This window comes from Danio aesculapii, chromosome 25 (assembly GCF_903798145.1).
Source record: "Danio aesculapii chromosome 25, fDanAes4.1, whole genome shotgun sequence".
Lineage (NCBI taxonomy): Eukaryota > Metazoa > Chordata > Actinopteri > Cypriniformes > Danionidae > Danio > Danio aesculapii.
In genome coordinates this window covers 33,506,814-33,526,534 of record NC_079459.1, presented here as the reverse complement: position 1 = coordinate 33,526,534, position 19,721 = coordinate 33,506,814, and the positions used below count along the sequence as shown (strand labels likewise).

At 35.6% G+C, this 19,721-nt stretch overlaps 2 protein-coding genes across 2 annotated transcripts in view; one reads left to right on the top strand and one right to left on the bottom strand.

The window, feature by feature from the left end:
- hdhd5 (haloacid dehalogenase like hydrolase domain containing 5) overlaps positions 1 to 6,929 on the bottom strand; it is a 16,604-nt gene extending 9,675 nt beyond the window's left edge. The window contains exons 1-6 of the mRNA XM_056451782.1: positions 6,604 to 6,929; positions 4,148 to 4,366; positions 3,869 to 3,981; positions 2,139 to 2,232; positions 1,286 to 1,319; positions 1,024 to 1,198 (exon numbers count right to left, since the gene is read on the bottom strand). Of these exons, the coding sequence (XP_056307757.1) occupies positions 1,024 to 1,198; positions 1,286 to 1,319; positions 2,139 to 2,232; positions 3,869 to 3,981; positions 4,148 to 4,366; positions 6,604 to 6,720 (752 nt within the window). The 5' untranslated portion in view covers positions 6,721 to 6,929. The remainder of the gene's footprint in view (positions 1 to 1,023; positions 1,199 to 1,285; positions 1,320 to 2,138; positions 2,233 to 3,868; positions 3,982 to 4,147; positions 4,367 to 6,603) is intronic.
- On the top strand, positions 6,918 to 19,679 carry ccdc77 (coiled-coil domain containing 77). The gene is made up of 12 exons (XM_056451781.1): positions 6,918 to 7,068; positions 7,537 to 7,586; positions 8,757 to 8,922; positions 9,603 to 9,745; positions 9,898 to 9,994; positions 12,024 to 12,105; positions 12,213 to 12,295; positions 14,141 to 14,289; positions 14,444 to 14,672; positions 17,236 to 17,361; positions 18,040 to 18,192; positions 19,320 to 19,679. Exons 2-12 carry the CDS (start codon positions 7,555 to 7,557, stop codon positions 19,464 to 19,466), a joined length of 1,407 nt encoding a protein of 468 aa, XP_056307756.1. The 5' UTR covers positions 6,918 to 7,068; positions 7,537 to 7,554; the 3' UTR covers positions 19,467 to 19,679.
- The last annotated feature ends 42 nt before the right edge of the window (positions 19,680 to 19,721 follow it).

The window sequence follows — 19,721 nt, the reverse complement described above, 5'->3', positions numbered from 1 at the left end:
ATGCTGGAGTTCATCAATAGTCCTGCATTTACTAACACAGACTATATTTGAAGTGTTTGGAAGTAATTCGCGTTTTCCTCCTGTAGAAAAACATCATAAGAACAATGTTTAGTGGCTCAATGTATTACAGCAGTGTTTTTAAAAGTCTAAACACTTTATTAATATAGTGTACAGCCAAGATCATGTGGTCAGAACACAAACGAGTCGCAGGTAATAAAGTATCAAGCGTTTCTCCCAAAGTAAAGTCTGTCTGCCAGGTCTAAGCAAAGTGCCAGCAGGTGTCTGTAGCTCCGCTCACTCTCCGCCTCTTTGCCCTTGTTTGGTATCTCGCCGTGGGTGCGATGACGCGCGAACAAAATGGCGACGGTTGGCCGCGCCTACTAGTAGCTTCTTTTGCAGTGTTCAGAAACCTATGGGTGACGTCACGGATGCTCCGTCCATATATTTTACAGTCTATGGTCTAAACACTGTTTATCAGTTACATTTAAGATTATTTAGAATAATAATTGTATAACAAGAATACTTTTATTTACAATAAATATTTATTTATTTTAAAAAAAGTAATAAATAAATATATATATATAAAATAAAAAAAATTTTGAGGAGGGGGGGAGGGGGCGGTGCCCCAGTAGAGCTTTATGTCTAGCAACGCCCCTGCGTTACACACCTTGAAAGAAAATTAAACTTCTTTCATAAACTGAAAAATAAAGTGAGATTTGGTAGGGAATTAAGGCTGCGAGTAGAGGGAGATCATTCTTCACTATCATCTTAAGCTCCTCGATGTAAACTAATCTCAGCGTCATCTCTTTTCTACCGTTATCCATGAGGCGAGTCTGCCGTAAATATTTAGTTGGAACGTAGCATTACGTTTAGTTCAGTGGTGCAACACTAAAATATTTAGTAGTGCGTAAACTTTAACGTAGTGTCCCTTTAAGTCACAACTAGGCTACGTTTTAACTTACGAACTGCTGGTGCAACAAGCCGCAGATTTCTAAAGTATGCATTATATAAAAAAAAACTGACCGAGGGTTTTTGGCTTCTGCCATCCACAGCAGGTCCATGTTGCAGGCCAGCACAGGGATGTGTGGGTAATGCAGTGATGTCACTGGGTTTCCTGGCCTCCCATTGGTCAAGAGCACATCCGCAATGAGCTGCAGGTTGGTCTCCCACCTGATAGGCTCACCGAACAGGATGACAGCTGTGTGAAAGTGAAAGTAAGGCTCGGGCAAGAGCAGACACAGATCTCACACAGAACAGAAAGTGAAGCCAGGAGAATCAAACTCACCGTCTATTTGTGGCAAATCTTTAGTTGGAGGAATCTTAGGGATATTAAGCACATTACACAGTTAATGCAGAGTGGAGTCTGTTCAAGTAGTAATAATGCTAGTTTATATATGTACAGCTAAAGTCAGAATTATTAGCATTCCTGTTTATTTTCACCATATATTTGTTTAATGTAAAGAAGATTTTCCCACACATTTATAATCATACTGATTTCTGATACTGATATCTGATTTCTCCTTGCCATGATGACAGTACATAATATTTGACTATATATTTTTTAAGACACTAGTAATTAGCTTAAAGTGACATTTAAAGGCTTAACTAGGTTAATTAGGCAAGTTAGTGTAATTAGGCAAGTCATTGTATAACAGTGGTGTGTTCTGTAGACCAGTGTTTCCCAACCCTGTTCCTGAAGGCACACCAACAGTCCACATTTTCAACCTTTCCCTATTCAAACACACCTGAATCAACTTATCATAACATCAGAAGAGACTCCAACACCTGAAACGAATGGGTCAGATAATGGAGACATCCAAAATATGTACTATTGGTGTGCCTCCAGGAACAGGGTTGGGAAACACTGCTGTAGACAATCCAAAACAAACACTGCGTAAGGGGGCTAATAATACTGGCCCTAAAATTGTTTTAAAAAATAAAAACTTTTATTCTAGCTGAAATTAGACAAATGAGACTTTCTCCGGAAGAAAAAATATAATAGGAAATACTGTGAAAATTTCCTGAATCTGTTAAACATCATTTGGGAAATATTGGAAAAAGAAAACAAAAGTTCACAGGAGGGCGAATCATTTTGACTTCAACTGTGTATACATTTAGGTATTATTGTTTCTACTCACCGTGTCTTTGGGTCTGCGATGGTGGTCGACCACGTCCAGCAGAGGATACGCCTCTCTCAGCATGTCGATGGTCACCACGTTCTTGAAACCTACGCTGGAGTTTATTTTGTCAAGGAGAATTAACACATAAAAGGCATTATAGATTTCTGTTCTCCTCTCTACATGTTGTTTTATATTGTGTATGCATTATTATATAAAAACAAGTTTGTTTTAATTGTTTTATAATATTTTAAGTATTTATAAGTATTTATCTATATAGTATACAGTGATATATATATTTTAGTACATAAAATAAAAATTTATAATAATTATGATACGATAAACATTGTTCGTATCTTGTATTATATATTCAGTTGAACTTATTTCCCCTTTGAAAAAAAGATTTAATTATTTTTATAATGGAGAGAAGCTTTTTTTCAACAATTTTAAAAAGCAATAACACATTTGTAATAATAATTAAATAATATAGTTATTTAATTAATAATTTAGGGCTAATAATATAGTTATTAGATAGAAAAACATAGATAGCCAAACTAAAATAAGATAAAAAATATTATAGGAAATACTGTGAAAATCCCCTTGCTCTGTTAAACTCATGGGAATTTGTTTTTAAAGGAATACAAATTTCACAGGAGGCAAATAATGTTGTTTTCAATTGTATGTATGCATGCATGTATGTATGTATGTATGTATATATATATATATATATATATATATATATATATATATATATGTGTGTGTATATATATGGTTAATTCCAGCGTTATAGATGTGACATTTGCAGTAAAAACTCAAAGCATAAATTCACATAGAAAGTATACCTTACTATTATATTGAAACATCTGTTTATATTTTCCAAAACAACTAACCACAAAGTTATGGGATCAGAAAAATATCCATCTGTAAACATTTTTTATACTTTAAATGAGGAAAATAACGATGCGTTATCGATGTGACAAAAAAAGTTTGCGAGTTTACAGTATACTTTGTAGAAATTCTGTCAATTAAACTGCAAAACCCAAAAGAAATAATGCTAATCAAACAGATATGAGTTGGCTCACTATAGAACAAAACTGATTAATTTTATTTTAAATAATATATTTTTTTCTGGGTATTCACCTTTTTTAATTGATAGAACAGTAGAGAGTATTGACAGGAAAGTGTGGGGAGCAGAGAGAGGGGAAGGATCAAACTCGGGTCGCCGTGAGCACCAGAGTTTATATGTCGACGCACTAACCACTACACCACTGGTGCCGACTGATTTTATTTTATTTGACATTTTTGCATTTATGAGGAAAAAGTGTCGTTACGGATGTGACAATTTTCCGTTATGGACGTGACAGATGTGAAATTGCCACTTGTGTGATTTTGGCAAATTAAATATAATAGTTTGAAACACTGACAGACACATTTATGAGTATTTTTAAAGTACTGTAAAATACTTGCTTACACAAAAATGTAGAAATGGTTTTTTTTGGTGAAAACTTAATTTTTTTTCATGGCAAAGTTGACATTTGCATAGAATTGCTCATATATATATTATTATTTATTTATTTATTTATTTATTTATTTATTTATTTATTTATTTATTTATTTACTTATTTACTTATTACTTTATTTAGTTATTTATTTATTTATTTTAGGATTTTTTAAAAACTTTTTTTAACTTTAAATAGTTCATAATTAATAATATTCGTTTTTAAAGTCATTTAAATCAAAGTAAAGGATACTTGTGTGCAACTTCCACCACAAGTCCCTGTCCGGACACCAGAACACACATCTCATGGAACTGAGTGAAAACCCGCAGAGGACTATGAGACAGCACCACCTGCTCCGGCGACACCTGTTTGAAGCAATCAAGCCATCCTGTCTCACTCGCAGACATGTAAACAAACCAACTGATGTCTATAAACTAGCCACAAACTAGCCGGTATAAGGGCCCATGCCTAAACACAATGCAAAAGCAGGAGCCTGGAGGTGTAAATATTTTTAATCATCAGACATCTCACCTCAACCTCCAGAAGGTGAGACAGCTGCTCGGCTTTGGTCTGACGGAGAGCGTTGCCTGCGTTCGTCACAAACACCACAGGAACCTTGTATTTCCCATCGCCGTCCACCAGGTTCCTGAAACACTGTTTAGCTGCCGGGATTGGTGTCCGTCCTCGAACCAGCACTCCGTCAATGTCAAACAGAAGACCAAACAAGTGGCGGTTCTGCTCAGCCACATCCTCAAAACAAGAAGTTAATATAAAAGGTGTCAAGAGTGGCCAAATGTATACGCAAACCTGAGGTTTAATATCTTAATCAAGGTCATATATGTTTTATTGGGGATTTGAACCAACAGCCTTCAAGATTTAAACGTTAAGTGCTGTGTGTTGGAATAATGTGTCGTATTTTCTTAATGCTATACTATTAATAATTATTAATAACTTATATAATAATAGTATAAAACAGACCTATTATAATAGCATACAATTGATAAAATAGTATATAATAGACCAAATGCTGGGGACTTAAACCAACAACAAGTTGCTAAACATTAGGTGCTGTGTGTCTCATTAATATATAACATTTTCTTATAATTATCGATAACTATTATATAATTATAGGATGTAATAGGCCAATCTTGCTGGGTATTTGAACCAACAACCTTCAAGTTGCTAAACATTAGGTGCTATGTGTCTCATTATAACATTTTCTTATAATTATTGCTAACTATTATTTAATACTAGTATATAATAGACCAATTTTATTGGGGATTTGAACCAACAACCTTCAAGTTACTAAACATTAAGTGCTGTGCGTCTGATTAATGTATAACATTTTCTTATAATTATTGATCACTATAATATAAAAATAGTATGCAATAGACCAATCGTGGTCGGGATTTGACCCAACAACCTTCAAGTTACTAAACATTAAGTGCTGTGCGTCTGATTAATGTATAACATTTTCTTATAATTATTGATCACTATAATATAAAAATAGTATGCAATAGACCAATCGTGGTGGGTATTTGAACCAACAACCTTCAAGTTACTAAACATTAAGTGCTGTATGTCTGATTAATGTATAATATTTTCTTATAGTTATTGATAACTATTACATAATAATAGTATGCAACAGACCAATCGTAGTGGGGATTTGAACCAACAACCTTCAAGTTGCTAAACATTTAGTGCTGTGTGTCAGAATAATGTAACATTTAATTTTATAATAAATCAATTTAGCTGGGGATTTGAACCAACAACTTTCAAGTAAATGTTAAATGCTGTGTGTCAGAATGATGTATAACATTTTCTTATAATTACTGATAGCTATTTTATAACAAAAATGTATATAATGATAATAATAATAATAATAAACAAATCTTGTTGGGGATTTGAAAAAACAACCTTCAAATTGCTAAAAGCTGTTAGTCAGAATAGTGTGTAACAAGTTAATTTTAAAAAATGTTAATAACTATTGTACATTAATAATAGTAGTAGTTACAATAGTAAAAATAGAAATCAAGGTCAAAATGGTCATCATTTTATTGGGGATTTGAACCAGCAACCTTCAAAGTGCTAAACGCAAAAGGCTGTGTCAGAATATTGCATTACATGATTATAAGCAATAGCATAGTTTTGTGTTGGTGAGGATTTGAACCAACAACCTGCTGCGTCAAAACATGATCATAATGATTTATAACTATTATATAATAGTAGTTATAATAGTGAAAATAGTAATCAATGTTAAAATCTTCAGGTTTGTCCATGTGGGGTTTTGAACCAACAATCTTCAAATTGCTAAATGTTAAAGTCTGAGTGTCAGAATATGTACAACATGATTATATAAGAACAGTATGTGTACTTGCAAAACAAAGTAATCAAAGCCAAAATCTTGAGTGTTGAGGGGATTTGAACCAATAACCTTCAAATAACAGATGGAATTCAAACCCAAACTAAAGCAGTACGCCACAGCACCCCCTAATGACCCCCAGTTTAGGTGTTTCACATTTCCTCCAAAAGGAAACTGAAACCTTTAGTACATCCCTTCAGTGTTGCTGTGCTATTTAGGGGAAACATCGCACAGTAATGATATTCAGGTGAAAGTTCGTGTAGATCAACTGAAGCTTCATTCATGTGCTAAATGTTAAACACTGTGTGTCAGAATAACGTTATAACAATATTTTATATTTTATTTATTATATTATTTATATTATTTAATATTTTATATCCATCACATATATAAATCATGTAAATATGCACTGTTTATGTATTGGACGGAAAATGCTGACTAGATAGGCAGCTCGCTACGTTTTGAAACGCAACCAGATACCGACGCGAAACTCATAGCAACAAAACAACAACACAACCGTGTTTAGATAGTAACTCCACTCTTTTTGGTGTACTAGCTGGGTCATGGTGGTAATTATTGATCGTCAAATTATGAATATCATTAATAATCCAGCGCGTGAACTCACTGTGCTGTAGCGGCGCTGCGTCTGCGCAGAAACAGCTGCATTAGTGACTTTCCTGCTGAATCTGACGCTTCTCCACCCGATTCCCAGCATATTCAAGCGGGAAAACATCTGTGCCATGTTTTCCTTCCAAATAAATGAAACACAAAACGGCGTTTCTACTTTGACCCGAGCATGACTCCTCCTGCCCCGCAAACCATTAGCTCACAGGCCACCAGCAGCTACCAAACATGTTTTTCTAGCTCTAAAGTCTCTTATCTAAATCAATCCCAATGTGTGTGTGTGTGTGTGTGTCAGCAGGAAAGGGTGCAGAAATGACAGGCGCCTGCTGGATTGGAGTGTGACGTCAGTATGCGCTGTTGTTGCGCAGACGACGCAGTCAGGATGCGTTTCATATAACAGCGACTTCCGGTTTGTAACCGGCGTGTTTTTTAAACGCGAGGTGAACCAGCTGAACACAGCTAGAAGGTAACTACTGTGTAAACATTTGAATAACCGAGACAATATTAATATAATTGTTGTACTGATAATTAACAAAGTGCACATGAGGTAACGTTATATAATGCAAGTGATGCTACTAGTTTGACCGCTAGCACCGTTATTGTCTTTTGTTTATTTATTTCATGTCATCAACAATTGTGCAGACCTGACAGGTTGATTAATAATGAAAGTGACAGTCTAGACAGTTAATTCTACTCTTAAACAGTTTTTAATGCTTAAAATAAAATAAACCCTTTTAATTTTCCAACCGCAAAGCGTCAGTGTTTACATGACAACCATAACAGCTTATGTTTGTCTATGGGGGATTGCTTTAACTTAACTGAATGCTGATGACAGTGACTCGTTTAATATATGTCTTTTATATGTAATATTTTAATTGTAAACATTTTTAAGCAGTATTGAGTTATTTAATCTTTAATGCTTTGCTTATTTTAGGCAATATACTCTGTGATAATGGATTCTCCTCCTACTAAAGACCATACAAGGTACCTTCTTTTCTTATTATTATATGCAAGAGTTTTGTTATTGTTATAAATAGTTTTTTTCTTAAATTATTATATTTAATTTTGTATTATTATTATCATTGTTGTTATTGTTTTGTTTAGTTTTTTACCATTAAGACTTATTTTCATAATTTCCACATCCTTACCCCTAACAATCTCATAGCCATAATAAACATTACTATTAATTATAATTCTCCAAACATTTTCAAGTGTCCTAATAAATTATTAAAGTCAGAAAGACTCAAATAACAGTGTTTTAAGATCATACATTTAAGAATGACATTTTTTGACATTATGGTACTTGCACTATAAGTGGAAATAAAATATCCAAAATAATATAAGTACACATTTTCCAAATAGTAAAATTATATTCTTTAAAAAAATATTATTTGTTTATTAATTAATCAATTATATGCATATTATGAAACCTAAACATTTTATCATACAATATGTATTATATAGCTTTTTATAGATCATGCATAGATTTTTTATAGACATCTGAGAATGTTTTTTTTTTTTTGCATTATGTTTTGAAAAATGCCAAAAATAAATAAATTAGCTCATTTATGACCTAAATAATAACATTTTATATATAATGAATAAAGTGTAATTTTAGTGTCATTACATGGTATATATATATATATATATATATATATATATATATATATATATATATACACACACACACACGGGCGTAGCAGAGGGGGGGGATCCGTCCCCCTCACTTTTAGAGACAGACCATTTAGAAACAGGTGATTAATAATTATATGAACATATGATCTCATACAGCCGTCCCCCCCTCTTTTAAAATGTCCGCTACGCCCCTGTATATATATATATATATATATGTATATATTTAATCAAAAGTTAGTTTTATAGTTCAAAAATTAGCTAACTTTTTTGACTATGACACCATAAATACAATTATATCAATCAACTAATATTATGTTATTATGTCATTATATTAATTACAAATAAAATATAAAAGCACTTGTGACTCATCTGAAGCACTGACATCTGTGTGTGTGTCTGTCTGTTTGTCTGTCTGTCTGTTTCTGTCTGTCTGTAAATATATATATATATATGTGTGTGTGTGTGTGTGTGTGTGTGTGTGTGTGTGTGTGTGTGTGTGTGTGTGTGTGTGTGTGTCAGTCCCGCTCCTGACTCCCCGCTGCCCTCCATCTCGGAGCGTCTGGCGTATCTGCGTCCGTCCCGTGAGCTGCTGGACTTCTACAGGCAGAAAGTGTCTCAGTTTGATGGAGAACACGAGGAGCTGCTGCAGAAGCTGGAGGAGCACAGGAGCAGCACAGAGGAGCAGGTCAGACACTGACAGCAGACTTTACACCTGCGTTTACTGCACTCCGTTTACTAGTGATGAGGAGAGTATCTATATTCTGATATGTGCAGATTAGGGCTACACGGTCCTGGAAAAATATGCGATATTGTTGAGTAAAGCGATAACGATTTCCATAGAAAAATGTTAATTTGTTAGTAGCTGTTTTTATTTATTTGATGATATTAATATGACCAGGTAAAAGATATTCTTCAGATCTAATTAATTAAAAAATCTGTGTTGAGCTGCAAACATTTAGTCTTTAAAACACTATGAAGAAGTTATTCTGACTCTGATTGGCTGTTTTCCTCTCTTGTCTCGTCTCCCGCCATTAGTGTTTATTTTCAGCTCTGGGTTCAGCTTTTATATGCGTTACTATGGAGACATGTTTTTATGCACCTGTCAATCAATTCGATGGGCGGGGAAAGTCACGTTGAGGTGGGCTTCAAAATCACTGGGATTTGGATCCTATTTTAACATCATGAAATTTTAAAAAAGAGACTTACTGTGTTTCTATCACTCCAATATGACTGTGGACACTCTATACCTACACACAGTTCTGTCCAAAAAGCTTCCAGAAGTAGATTTTGCATCATAAGTGCCCTTTAAGGTGTTGTTTTGAGGCGAGTGATTCCAGTATTTTGACATCTCCATTGTTTGTGCAGCATAAGTTGCAGTGGGAGATTCGCCAGCGCGAGGAGGAGATCGCAGAGCTCCAGAACGCTCTCAGCGACATGCAGATTTACCTGTTCCAGGAGAGAGAGCAGGCGCTCAGACTCTACGCAGAGAACGACCGGCTCAAGATCAGGTCAGATATATATATCTTTCCTATTATATTTTTTTTCTAAAGAGGAAGACTTTTAGTTTGGCTGGAATTAAAAAGTGTGGATATGTTTTTATATATAAAACCATATCCGCCTCACACATATCATCAAACATCAACATCAATGTCTGCTGCAGAGAGCTGGAGGACCGCAAGAAGATCCAGCATCTGTTAGCGCTGGTGGGGCCAGATCCAGGAGAGATCACATACTTCCACCGCGAGCCTCCACACAAGGTTAAGAGATTTCTCATTTCCATATATTATGGCTATTGACGAAGTGTGTGTATACTTAGTGTATGTGTGTGTATGCACAGTTGAAGACAAATATATTAACCCTCCTGTCAAATGTTTTTATTCAAGGATTTTTTTCACAGTATTTCCTATTTAAATTGTCTTTCCTATAATATTTTCTTTCTTAAGAATACGACTTTTAGTTTGACTAGAATAAAGGTTTATTTATTTTTTTAAGGTGGCTGATTTTGTAGATATATTTGTAGAGATTATTTCATCTTCATCATTATATCTTATTCATGTTAAAAAAAAAAAACTATTTCCCAGTGATGGGTTGCAGCTGGAAGGGCATCCGCTGTGTAAAACATATGCTGGATAAGTTGGCGGTTCATTCAGCTGTGGCGACCCCAGATTAATAAAGGGACTAATTCGAAAAGAAAATGAATGAATGAAAAAACAAAACAAAAAAGCACAAACCTATGCTATATACAACTATATTTTTTGCATTCGTATCTTAAATTATAGGTTCATTGTAATAATAATAATAACAATAGTAATAGTAGTAAAGTACAAAAATTGTTTTTCCACTTTTCGACTGCCTTGGACATTTTTTTGTGCATTATTATTATTATTATTATTATTATTATTAGAATTAACCTATAATTCAAGATATAAATGCATTTTCTTGGGTTGTATGTTTGTGAATCTCATATCCAAAGAATGCCGACTTATCAATTACCCGTGAAGCACTTATTGTTTGATTCTGGAATTATTAATATTAATAATAATTATTATTATTATTTTGCACTCTCAAGCCGTGTTTTTCCTTGTTTCTCTGAAGAGTGACTGACTCAATATAAAGTCAGCTCGCAGATCATTAAAGGGCCCCTAGGTTAGCCCTTTTTCAGATTTAATAGAGGTGTTTTGTGTCTCCAGAATGTGTGTAAAGCTTCAGCTCAAAACACCCATCAGATTATTTAATATACCTTTTGCAAGATTCTATTTTATACATTTTTTCACTGGGTGCTGTTTTGTCGTACTGCTCCTTTAAGGCTAGTCCTCCCCGCCCACCGTTTCTACATGCCTTAATCTCCTCCCTCGGCTGCGTCAGACAACAGACAGACTTAAAGGAAGCAGATCTCACGTAGCGTTTTTGAGAAATACTACAGTAAGAACTTTACCAATGAGGATTTGTTGTGCAGTTGCATAGATGAGTCACACAAAGTTCACGTGCGCGCGCACACGCACACACACGCACACACACACACACACACACACACACACACACACACACACACACACACACAGACAGACAGACAGAGCGCCCGTTTAGCTTTGCACACTTTTTGCACTCAAATGTGACACGCTACAGGTTAATCTCCACTGCTGTATGAAAATCTGTTATGTTAATGAACAAAATAAACCTGATTTAACGTCCACAAACCGGGATTGAAGCGTCTTCCTTTATAATTGTTCTGACACGCGCCTGTGCTGATGAAGTAAAGCTAAGCTAAATCGCTGTACTTCATTACACACATGCTCTGTTTTAAACATGTTAAACATGTGAAACTCACTCTTGATCACGTTTGATGATGATTGATGATCCTAGCGAACTGAACACACCTTTTATTCCCGGTTGCTTTGCGCACGTCTGGTCTTGTTGATATGATTATACACGTGACTACCGGGATATGTTAATGCGTACAGCTGTCAATCAATATTGGTGGGCGGGGGGACCGCACTCCTACATAAAGTTGCGGTCGGTCTGAAAACAGCACCAATTGGTCCACCGTTTTTATGTTGTTAAATTGAAAAAAAAAAGGACTGGGTGTGTTTATATCAGCCCAATATGACGGTCTATACACCATACCTGCACATATGTCTGTCCGAACAGCTTGTAAAGTAGATTTTTCACCACAGGTGTCCTTTAAAACCACATTTACAGTATTATTATGGGCAATAAATATCACACACTCTAGTTTAGACTGTATTCTGATCTGCATAGTTGTCATAATTCAGTTTTTTTATTTAGGTCACAATCCCTCAGAAGAAGATCCAGCCGAGATCACATGAGGAACTGAAGATGGTGAAACCCAGGCCTGTGTCAGCTAAAGGTTTGATTGACGTGATTTAATGTTTAGTTTCAGAAATAAAACACTGATCAGTCGTCTTGTCTGTGTAATAGAATAAAAGCTTGAGTTCATATATAATGTGACGACAGGAAGCAAGAAATCATCCAAACATGGAGAAAACAGCACAAATGCAGAGCAGCAGAAGAGAGACAACCAGACATTACTGCTACAGGTGTGTGTGTGTGTGTGTGTTTTAGTGAACATACAACTTTTATTGTTTTTAAGGCCTCTTATCGTGTATGGAAAATACATGACTTTGACATATGAACAATTGTAACACTTAAGTTTTAACCCTTCAAGGGACAGTTCACCCAAAAATGAAAATTGTCATTATTTTCTCGTCCTCCACTTGTTTCAAACCTGTTTGAGTTTCTGTCTTCTGTTAAACTCAAATGAAGATATTCTGAAGAATGCTGGACAAAACCGGCCATTGACTTCTATTGGATTTTTCTGGACATCCATAATAGGAACCCACAATATGAGTTTCTTTAATATGATTTCAATATGAGTAGAAGATATTTTGAAGAATGTTGGAAACCTGTAACCACTGACAACTATAATAAATTATTATTATTAAAACATTATTACCTTTTAATAAATCTTTTTTTTTGTGAGTGACTTTTTTAATCAACAATAAAAAGAAACTCATAAAGGTTTATAATGTGTGAGGTAAAAATGGTTTTATAAACATATTCAGGTTAAGAATTAATTAACAATTTTTACATTTATTTTCATAAATCATGCATTTTATTGTTCATTGAAGAAGTCACTCACAAAAAAACAAGATTTATTAAAATAGTAATAATAATGCTTTAATAATAATATTTTTTCTGGTTCCTATTATGGATGTCAGTGGTTACAGGTTTCTAACATTCTTCAAAATATCTTCTAGTGTAGAATAAACGAAACGCTCATACAGGTTTAAAACCACATGGATGTAGTTAAAGGTGCAGTATGTAAGTTTGACATCTAGTGGTTGAATTAGGTATTGCGCTCCTGGATCAAAACCAGCGCAGGTTGAGGACAGGAGCGAGTGATTTAAACCGTGTTGTAAATAAAAGCAACAGCACCCGATAGAAGGAATATTCTCCATATTAAAAGGAGTTTTTATCAACACCTCCAGTTGACGTATTAGAAACAGCTTCTGTTTCTCACAGGTGAACAATAGAAAACTATGATCACCTCAGGTGCACCTCATGTGCTTTATTCAGTGTTACATGCTAATAATGTGAGTTTGAATGCCATTTTACATAACATTTATTGCCATATACTGAAAGCAGCAGCAGACAGTTCACCTCAGATCTGGAAAATAAAATAAACTGTTTAAACTAACCTAAGCACTAAACACATATGAGTGACTCAGCATGTACATTTAATAATGATAAAGAGGGTTAATCTGTATTAATTAGATTATAAACTTTACCATTTCATGAGTGAGTGCATATTCTGTGATTCTGAATGGCTGTATTTACATTTCTGTCGTGTTTCGTCCGGTGCAAACAGCCAAATTGCTCACGTAGCTTCATCACGTAGCGTGTTGTTAGGACACAATGTAACCCGCTCACCTAATGTTTACGCTCCTAATATTTATATCATTCACTAATTAATAACCTCATGTGGAACTCTGAATCTGCGTCTCATTTCGGAGGCTGCTACTCTCCACCAGAGGTCACATTTCAGTCACGGACGCATGCTTTCAGAGCCTTTCTGAATCAATGAAATACGCTGTTTTTGTTCCGACACGGAAAACACCTTTTCAAAGCAGAATATCTGACTTCAGCATTGTTTTTCAGATAAACAAGAATGTTCACTTAGCATGTTTCTAAAATATCTACAAACATAGTGTGGTGTTTTTATACTTTAGAAAAGTTGCATTTTTGGATGAACCGTCCCTTTAAAAATGCATGACAGCCATTATCTTTTGTTGATTAAAAAGAAAAAACCATATACATTTGAATGTAAAAAACAAATCTTGATGTCTAAACCCCCCAACATGTTTGCTGTGGTGTGAGTGCAGGTGGAGGCTCTGCAGGCTCAGATGGAGGAACAGGCTCGTCTGGCTAAAGAGCAGGTGGAGGCGCTGATGGAGGAGCGACGCATTCACCTGGAGGAGAGACAGATTCAGCAGCAGCGCGACTCCGACAGAATCACAGCCCTCACAGACAAGTGTGTTCATCTCTACTGCTGCAGATAGTAACCCACTTCACTACATTACCTTTAAAATATGCACTGAATCACTCTAGTGTAACATTTCCAATATTTAAGTATTGACATTTGACAATACTAGTTCTAGTAAACACTCTCTCTCTCTGTCGTTCAGACTGCAGCGCACGCAGAGGCTGCTGATGGAGAGCACCAGAGACTTCCTGCAGCTGAAGTTTGAGAGTCGCGCGCAGGAGAAGAGCTGGATGATGGAGAAGGAGCGTCTGCTGCGGCGGCTGGACTGCAGCGAGGAGCGTCTGCAGGAGGAGAGAGCGCCGTCAGCAGAGCTCCAGATCATCCAGCAGAGCCCAGCGGACAGCGGAGTCACACACCGACAGCACATCAGGGTCAGACAGACTCATTAATGCACTACACTCAAACTGTTACAGCATGCAAAGACCACAGAGTAAAATATAAAGGATATGTACAGTTTAAGTCAGAATTATTCACACACCTGTTAATTTTTTTTTTTTATATTTCCCAAATGATGTTTAACAGAGCAAGGAAATTTTCACAGTATGTCTGATAATATTTTTTCTTCTAGAGAAAGTCTTATTTGCTTTTGTTTCGGCTAGAATAAAAGCCGTTTTCAAGAGTTCACACTTAGCTGATAATCAATAAAGCGTATTTGGCATGCTGTACCGGGAGAGAGCCCTGAGCTCGTAATATCCTCGAGCCCGGGGCTCCCTCCCGTTAGAAGGGCGAGAGCGGAGTTCGAGCTCAGTTTGGTCTCGAGAACTCCCCAGCTTGTCGCCGTGTGAGAAGTGTAAACTAAAGTTGTTTTCGGTTATAATTGGTTTAGTCGATTGGCTATGGTTTGTTTTTGGACGGTGGGAGGAAACCGGGGGACCTGGGGGAAACCCACTCGAACACGGGGAGAACATGTAAACTCCGCACAGAAACACCAACCAACACGATAGGAGGTTGGACCAGCGGTGTTCTTGCTTGAGGCAACAGTGCTAGCCACTGGGCCACCGTGTCGCCCTATCGGAAAAAGGGGGAGAAAGAAGGGGGGAAGCTTCAAGACGAAGATAACTGGAGTGAAAAACTCTGGTTATTTATAATGCTTCCGTAATCATCTAATGGGTCAGATTGCAGAGCTAATGAGTAGCCAGCCGTGTTGATCATAAGCACGTGATCCTCTCGAAATTAGTTTATAAATAAACCACACTTTTTTAAACACCATTTTAAGTTCAATATTATTAGCCCCTTTTAGCAATATTAGTTTTGGATTGTCAACAGAACAAACCACTGTTATATAATGACTTGCCTAATTACCCTAGCCCTTGCCTAATTAACCTAGTTAAGCCTTTAAATGTCACTTTAAGCTGAATACTAGTATCTTGAAAAATATCTAGGCAGATATTATTTACTGTCATCATGACAAAGAGAAATCAGTGATTAGAGATGAGTTATTAAAACTATTATGATTATAAATGTGTTGAACTAAATCTTCTCTCCGTTAAACAGAAATTGGGGAAAAATAAACAGGGGGGCTAATAATTCCACTGTATATGAGTCGTTATAATCACTCAGTGTGTGAGGAAAAAAAACATACAAAGGTCATCAAGACATCATTAAACTAAAGCAAAACTGATCAAATGTGTATTAACTAATTGTTTTCTGATCATTGAAGAGGTCATCCACAAAAACCATTATTAATTAAAAATAAATAGCTCATAGTGTGTTTAAGTGAAACTAATTTTAACTAGTATTTTTTTACTTTATTTTAATTTCATGGGGCCTTTAATAATTAAACTGCCGTTATCAATTATTCCTTACATATTTTATTAGACATAATAATAATGATATCAGTTTCTGCAAACGGATCATTCATTCATTCATTATCTAAGTCCCTTTCATAATCAGGGGTCACCACAGCAGAATGAACCGCCAACTTATCCAGCACATGTTTTACACAGTGGATGCCCTTCCAGCTGCAACCCATCACAAACAACTCCATATATAGAGAGATATATTCATTACATTCTCTGTTTTTCTGGATTTATAGTTTATAATGTCTTTAAGTAAAACTAATGTAAAAAATACAGATTTAGCTATTTTTCAGACAAGTCTACAGTCAGTTTTAGACAATTTTTTGTCATTTTTATTTTAATGTTTTAAGAAGAGTTAAGAAATCATTAAACGTTTTTGTTTTCTGGCTAATTGTCATTTTCTGGGGAAAAAAAGAAACTATTTGAAATCCAGAATTATTGTCATCAAACCTTTTTTTTTTAATATAAAATCAATATTAATATTATACTCAAACTCATACCTAATAAATCTGGTAGAACCCCCCCCCCCCCCCCCCCCCCCCCCCCCCACAAAAAAATGAAGACATTAGCTGCGGGAACGGTAGCATTATTAATAATTAAACATCATCAATTATTCCTTACATATTTTATTTGACATTTTTATATATATAAAAGAGCAGCATAAACATTAGGCTAAATATCTCATTTCATTCTAATAAAAATAAAAGTGCTATTTGTGAGGTATACAAATAACTTAAAAGTTGCTAGTTTATTTTTTTCAAGTCTATAATCATTTTAGAGATTTTTTGTGATTTATTTTTATTTATTTTTTAATAAAATTTTTTTCTCCATTTATTTATTTTCAAGAAAAGTGGATAAGTCATTAAACGTTTCAGTTTTTCTGGCTAATTGTTATTTTCTGGAAAAAATAAATGGGAAATGTCAATGTTTTGATTTGAAATCTAGAAGTGATGTCATCAAACCTTTTTTATTTAATTTATAATAAAATCAATATTAACATTATACTCAAACCCATAGCTAATAAACACGGTAGATCCAGAAAAACTGCGACATTTGTTCCGTATCTTTACACATGTACAGCATGTCTACGTATATATGAGATTTGACAAATGTGCTTTTGTCCTTTCTATTTCAGGCTTTGCAGGAGGAGCTGAAACAGGCTCATAAACTGGCCGATATGTACCGAGATCAGTGTGTGAGTCTGGAGACGGAGCTGTCCCAGATCAGAGAGGAGGGCGACGTGGGCCGAGAGATCTTTAAAGTAACTCCTATTTCAGTCATCTATTATTTGCATTCGTACTACAGGGAATGCTTGATTCTGATTGGCTGATGAGCATTCTAAGGTGTGCCGTTGTTATCAGATAAATGCACAGATAAAGTAGTTCCGGCAGGTTTTGAGCGCATTACGGCTCAATATCACTACGCTGAATGATTTCTGATATTTCACCAGTCAAAATCACAGCAAAACACAACAGAAGGCTTTGGAGGAGATGTTGGAGAAGCTAGAGCTACACACAGGAGCAGATTGAGGACAAAAAACTGAGAAATAATGTCTCAAATACAACATCTGAACTGTAGATTTAGTTGTGGAAACTGCAGCATTATTAATAATTGAACAGCCATTATCAATTATTCCTTGCATATTTTATTTTACATCTTTATAAAAAAAGAGCAGCAGAAACATCAGGCTAAATATCTTCTTTCATTCTAATAAATATAAAAGTGCTATTTGTGAGGCCATAGGGGTGAGAGATCTTTGACGGTTAAACAGTGTTATATTGATTGTTTGTTGCTGAATGTTTTGAATGTAATGTTAAACTTACTTGTCCATGTCATTTGAATATTTACATTTCTACATGTCATGTGAAGCTCTTTGGGCAATTCACAATGTGCTATATAAATAAAGAAGTTCTTAAAGTGTCTTTGATTGTGTTTTCAGGAGCGCTCAGATAAGATGGCCAAACGCCTTCAGCTCATGACTCGACGTTACGAAGCTCTGGAGAAACGACGAGCGATGGAGGTCGAGGGATTCAAGACTGATATCAGACTCCTGCGGCAGAAAGTCAAAGACGTGGAGAAACTTCTCTTCAAAGTCAGTCGAGTCTCACTTTAGTCTCTTCTTGCGAAATAAATATATATATCTATATCGCCTTTTAACAGTTTTACATACCAAGAGTTTTATCATTTTCAAATCCATTCAGCTCATTTCCAGGTCTGGTGGGAACACTTTTAGCTTAGCTTAGCATAGATCATTGAATCAGATTAGACCATTAGCATCTTCCTTGAAAAATGTTAAAATAATTTTGATCGTTTAAAGCAGGGGTCACCAAACTTATTCCTGGAGGGCCGGTGTCCTGCAGATTTTAGCTCCAACCCTAATCAAACACACCTGAACAAGCTAATCAAGGTCTTACTAGGTATACTTGAAGCACCCAGGCAGGTGTGTTAAGGCAAGTTGGAGCTAAACCCTGCAGGGACACCGGCCCTCCAGGACTGAGATTGGTCACCCCTGGTTTAAAGCTTGATGCTTCTGTAGTTACATTGTGTACTATGATTGATGATAAATGAAAATATGTTATTTTTCTACGCTGCTAGGCTAGTAACTAGTTTCTCATTCCAGTGTAATGATCAAGGGAATTCGCTGCTGAATTTTCCATGGCTGCAGTAGGAGCAATGATGATACGTAGTGTCTGATGATAATATTGCATTTTTTTTGAGTGAGATGCTAATGGTCTAATCCGATTTAATGATCTATGCTAAGCTAAGCTAAAAGTGCTCTTGCCAGACCCCGAGATCGACTGAATGGATTCAGGAATGCTAAAACTCGATTGTTTAGCTCATTTCCAAAAACAAGTGGACTGTTCCTTTAATTAACATTCAAAAATGGCATGCTAGTATATGTTTTTAATTCTACTAAATCATCTGCTATCATTATAAACAAAAACTTATGGTGAGGAAAAAGTCTTTAATTAATTAAATCATTAAATGTGCGCTAAGTGATTTTTGACAAACATCACTGACATCCGAAAGCACTAAAACAAACACGCCCATAACCCAACAGGACTCCGCCCCCTTTATATATATATATCAGATATTGCTTTTAGACACGCCCCTTAATGCTGATTGGCTGTAAGTTTGTTTTGGGTGTCATCTAACATCGTGGTCAAAAGTGTCTTTCAAAAATGACTCAACATGTAATAGGTTTATTTGTTTCTCCAGCTGACGCTCGGTGTGAGCCCAAAGCAAGACCTGGCGATCCTCCGTGAGGTTCGACAGACCAACAGACGCACAGAGAAGGTTCAGGATCAGCTGAAGAACCTGAAGGACAAAATCTGCAAACTGGAGAACGAGCTCCAATTCTGCTGAGGAGTCATCGTGTAGAAGCATACGATGTGGACATGTGAAATATTCATTCGTTATCCATCCATTCATCCCTGTGTGTGTTCTGATGGATTTCTGAAGAACTTTTCACACACAGTGATTAATTGAGTTCATGATGAAGACAACAGGACATCATGCAACTGTTTATTTTTGCTGTTGCATTTTTTATTTTGATAAATAAAGTTGTTTTTTGTATTAATAAAAGTGGTTTTGTTCTTTCTGACTGCCTCAAACAAACAA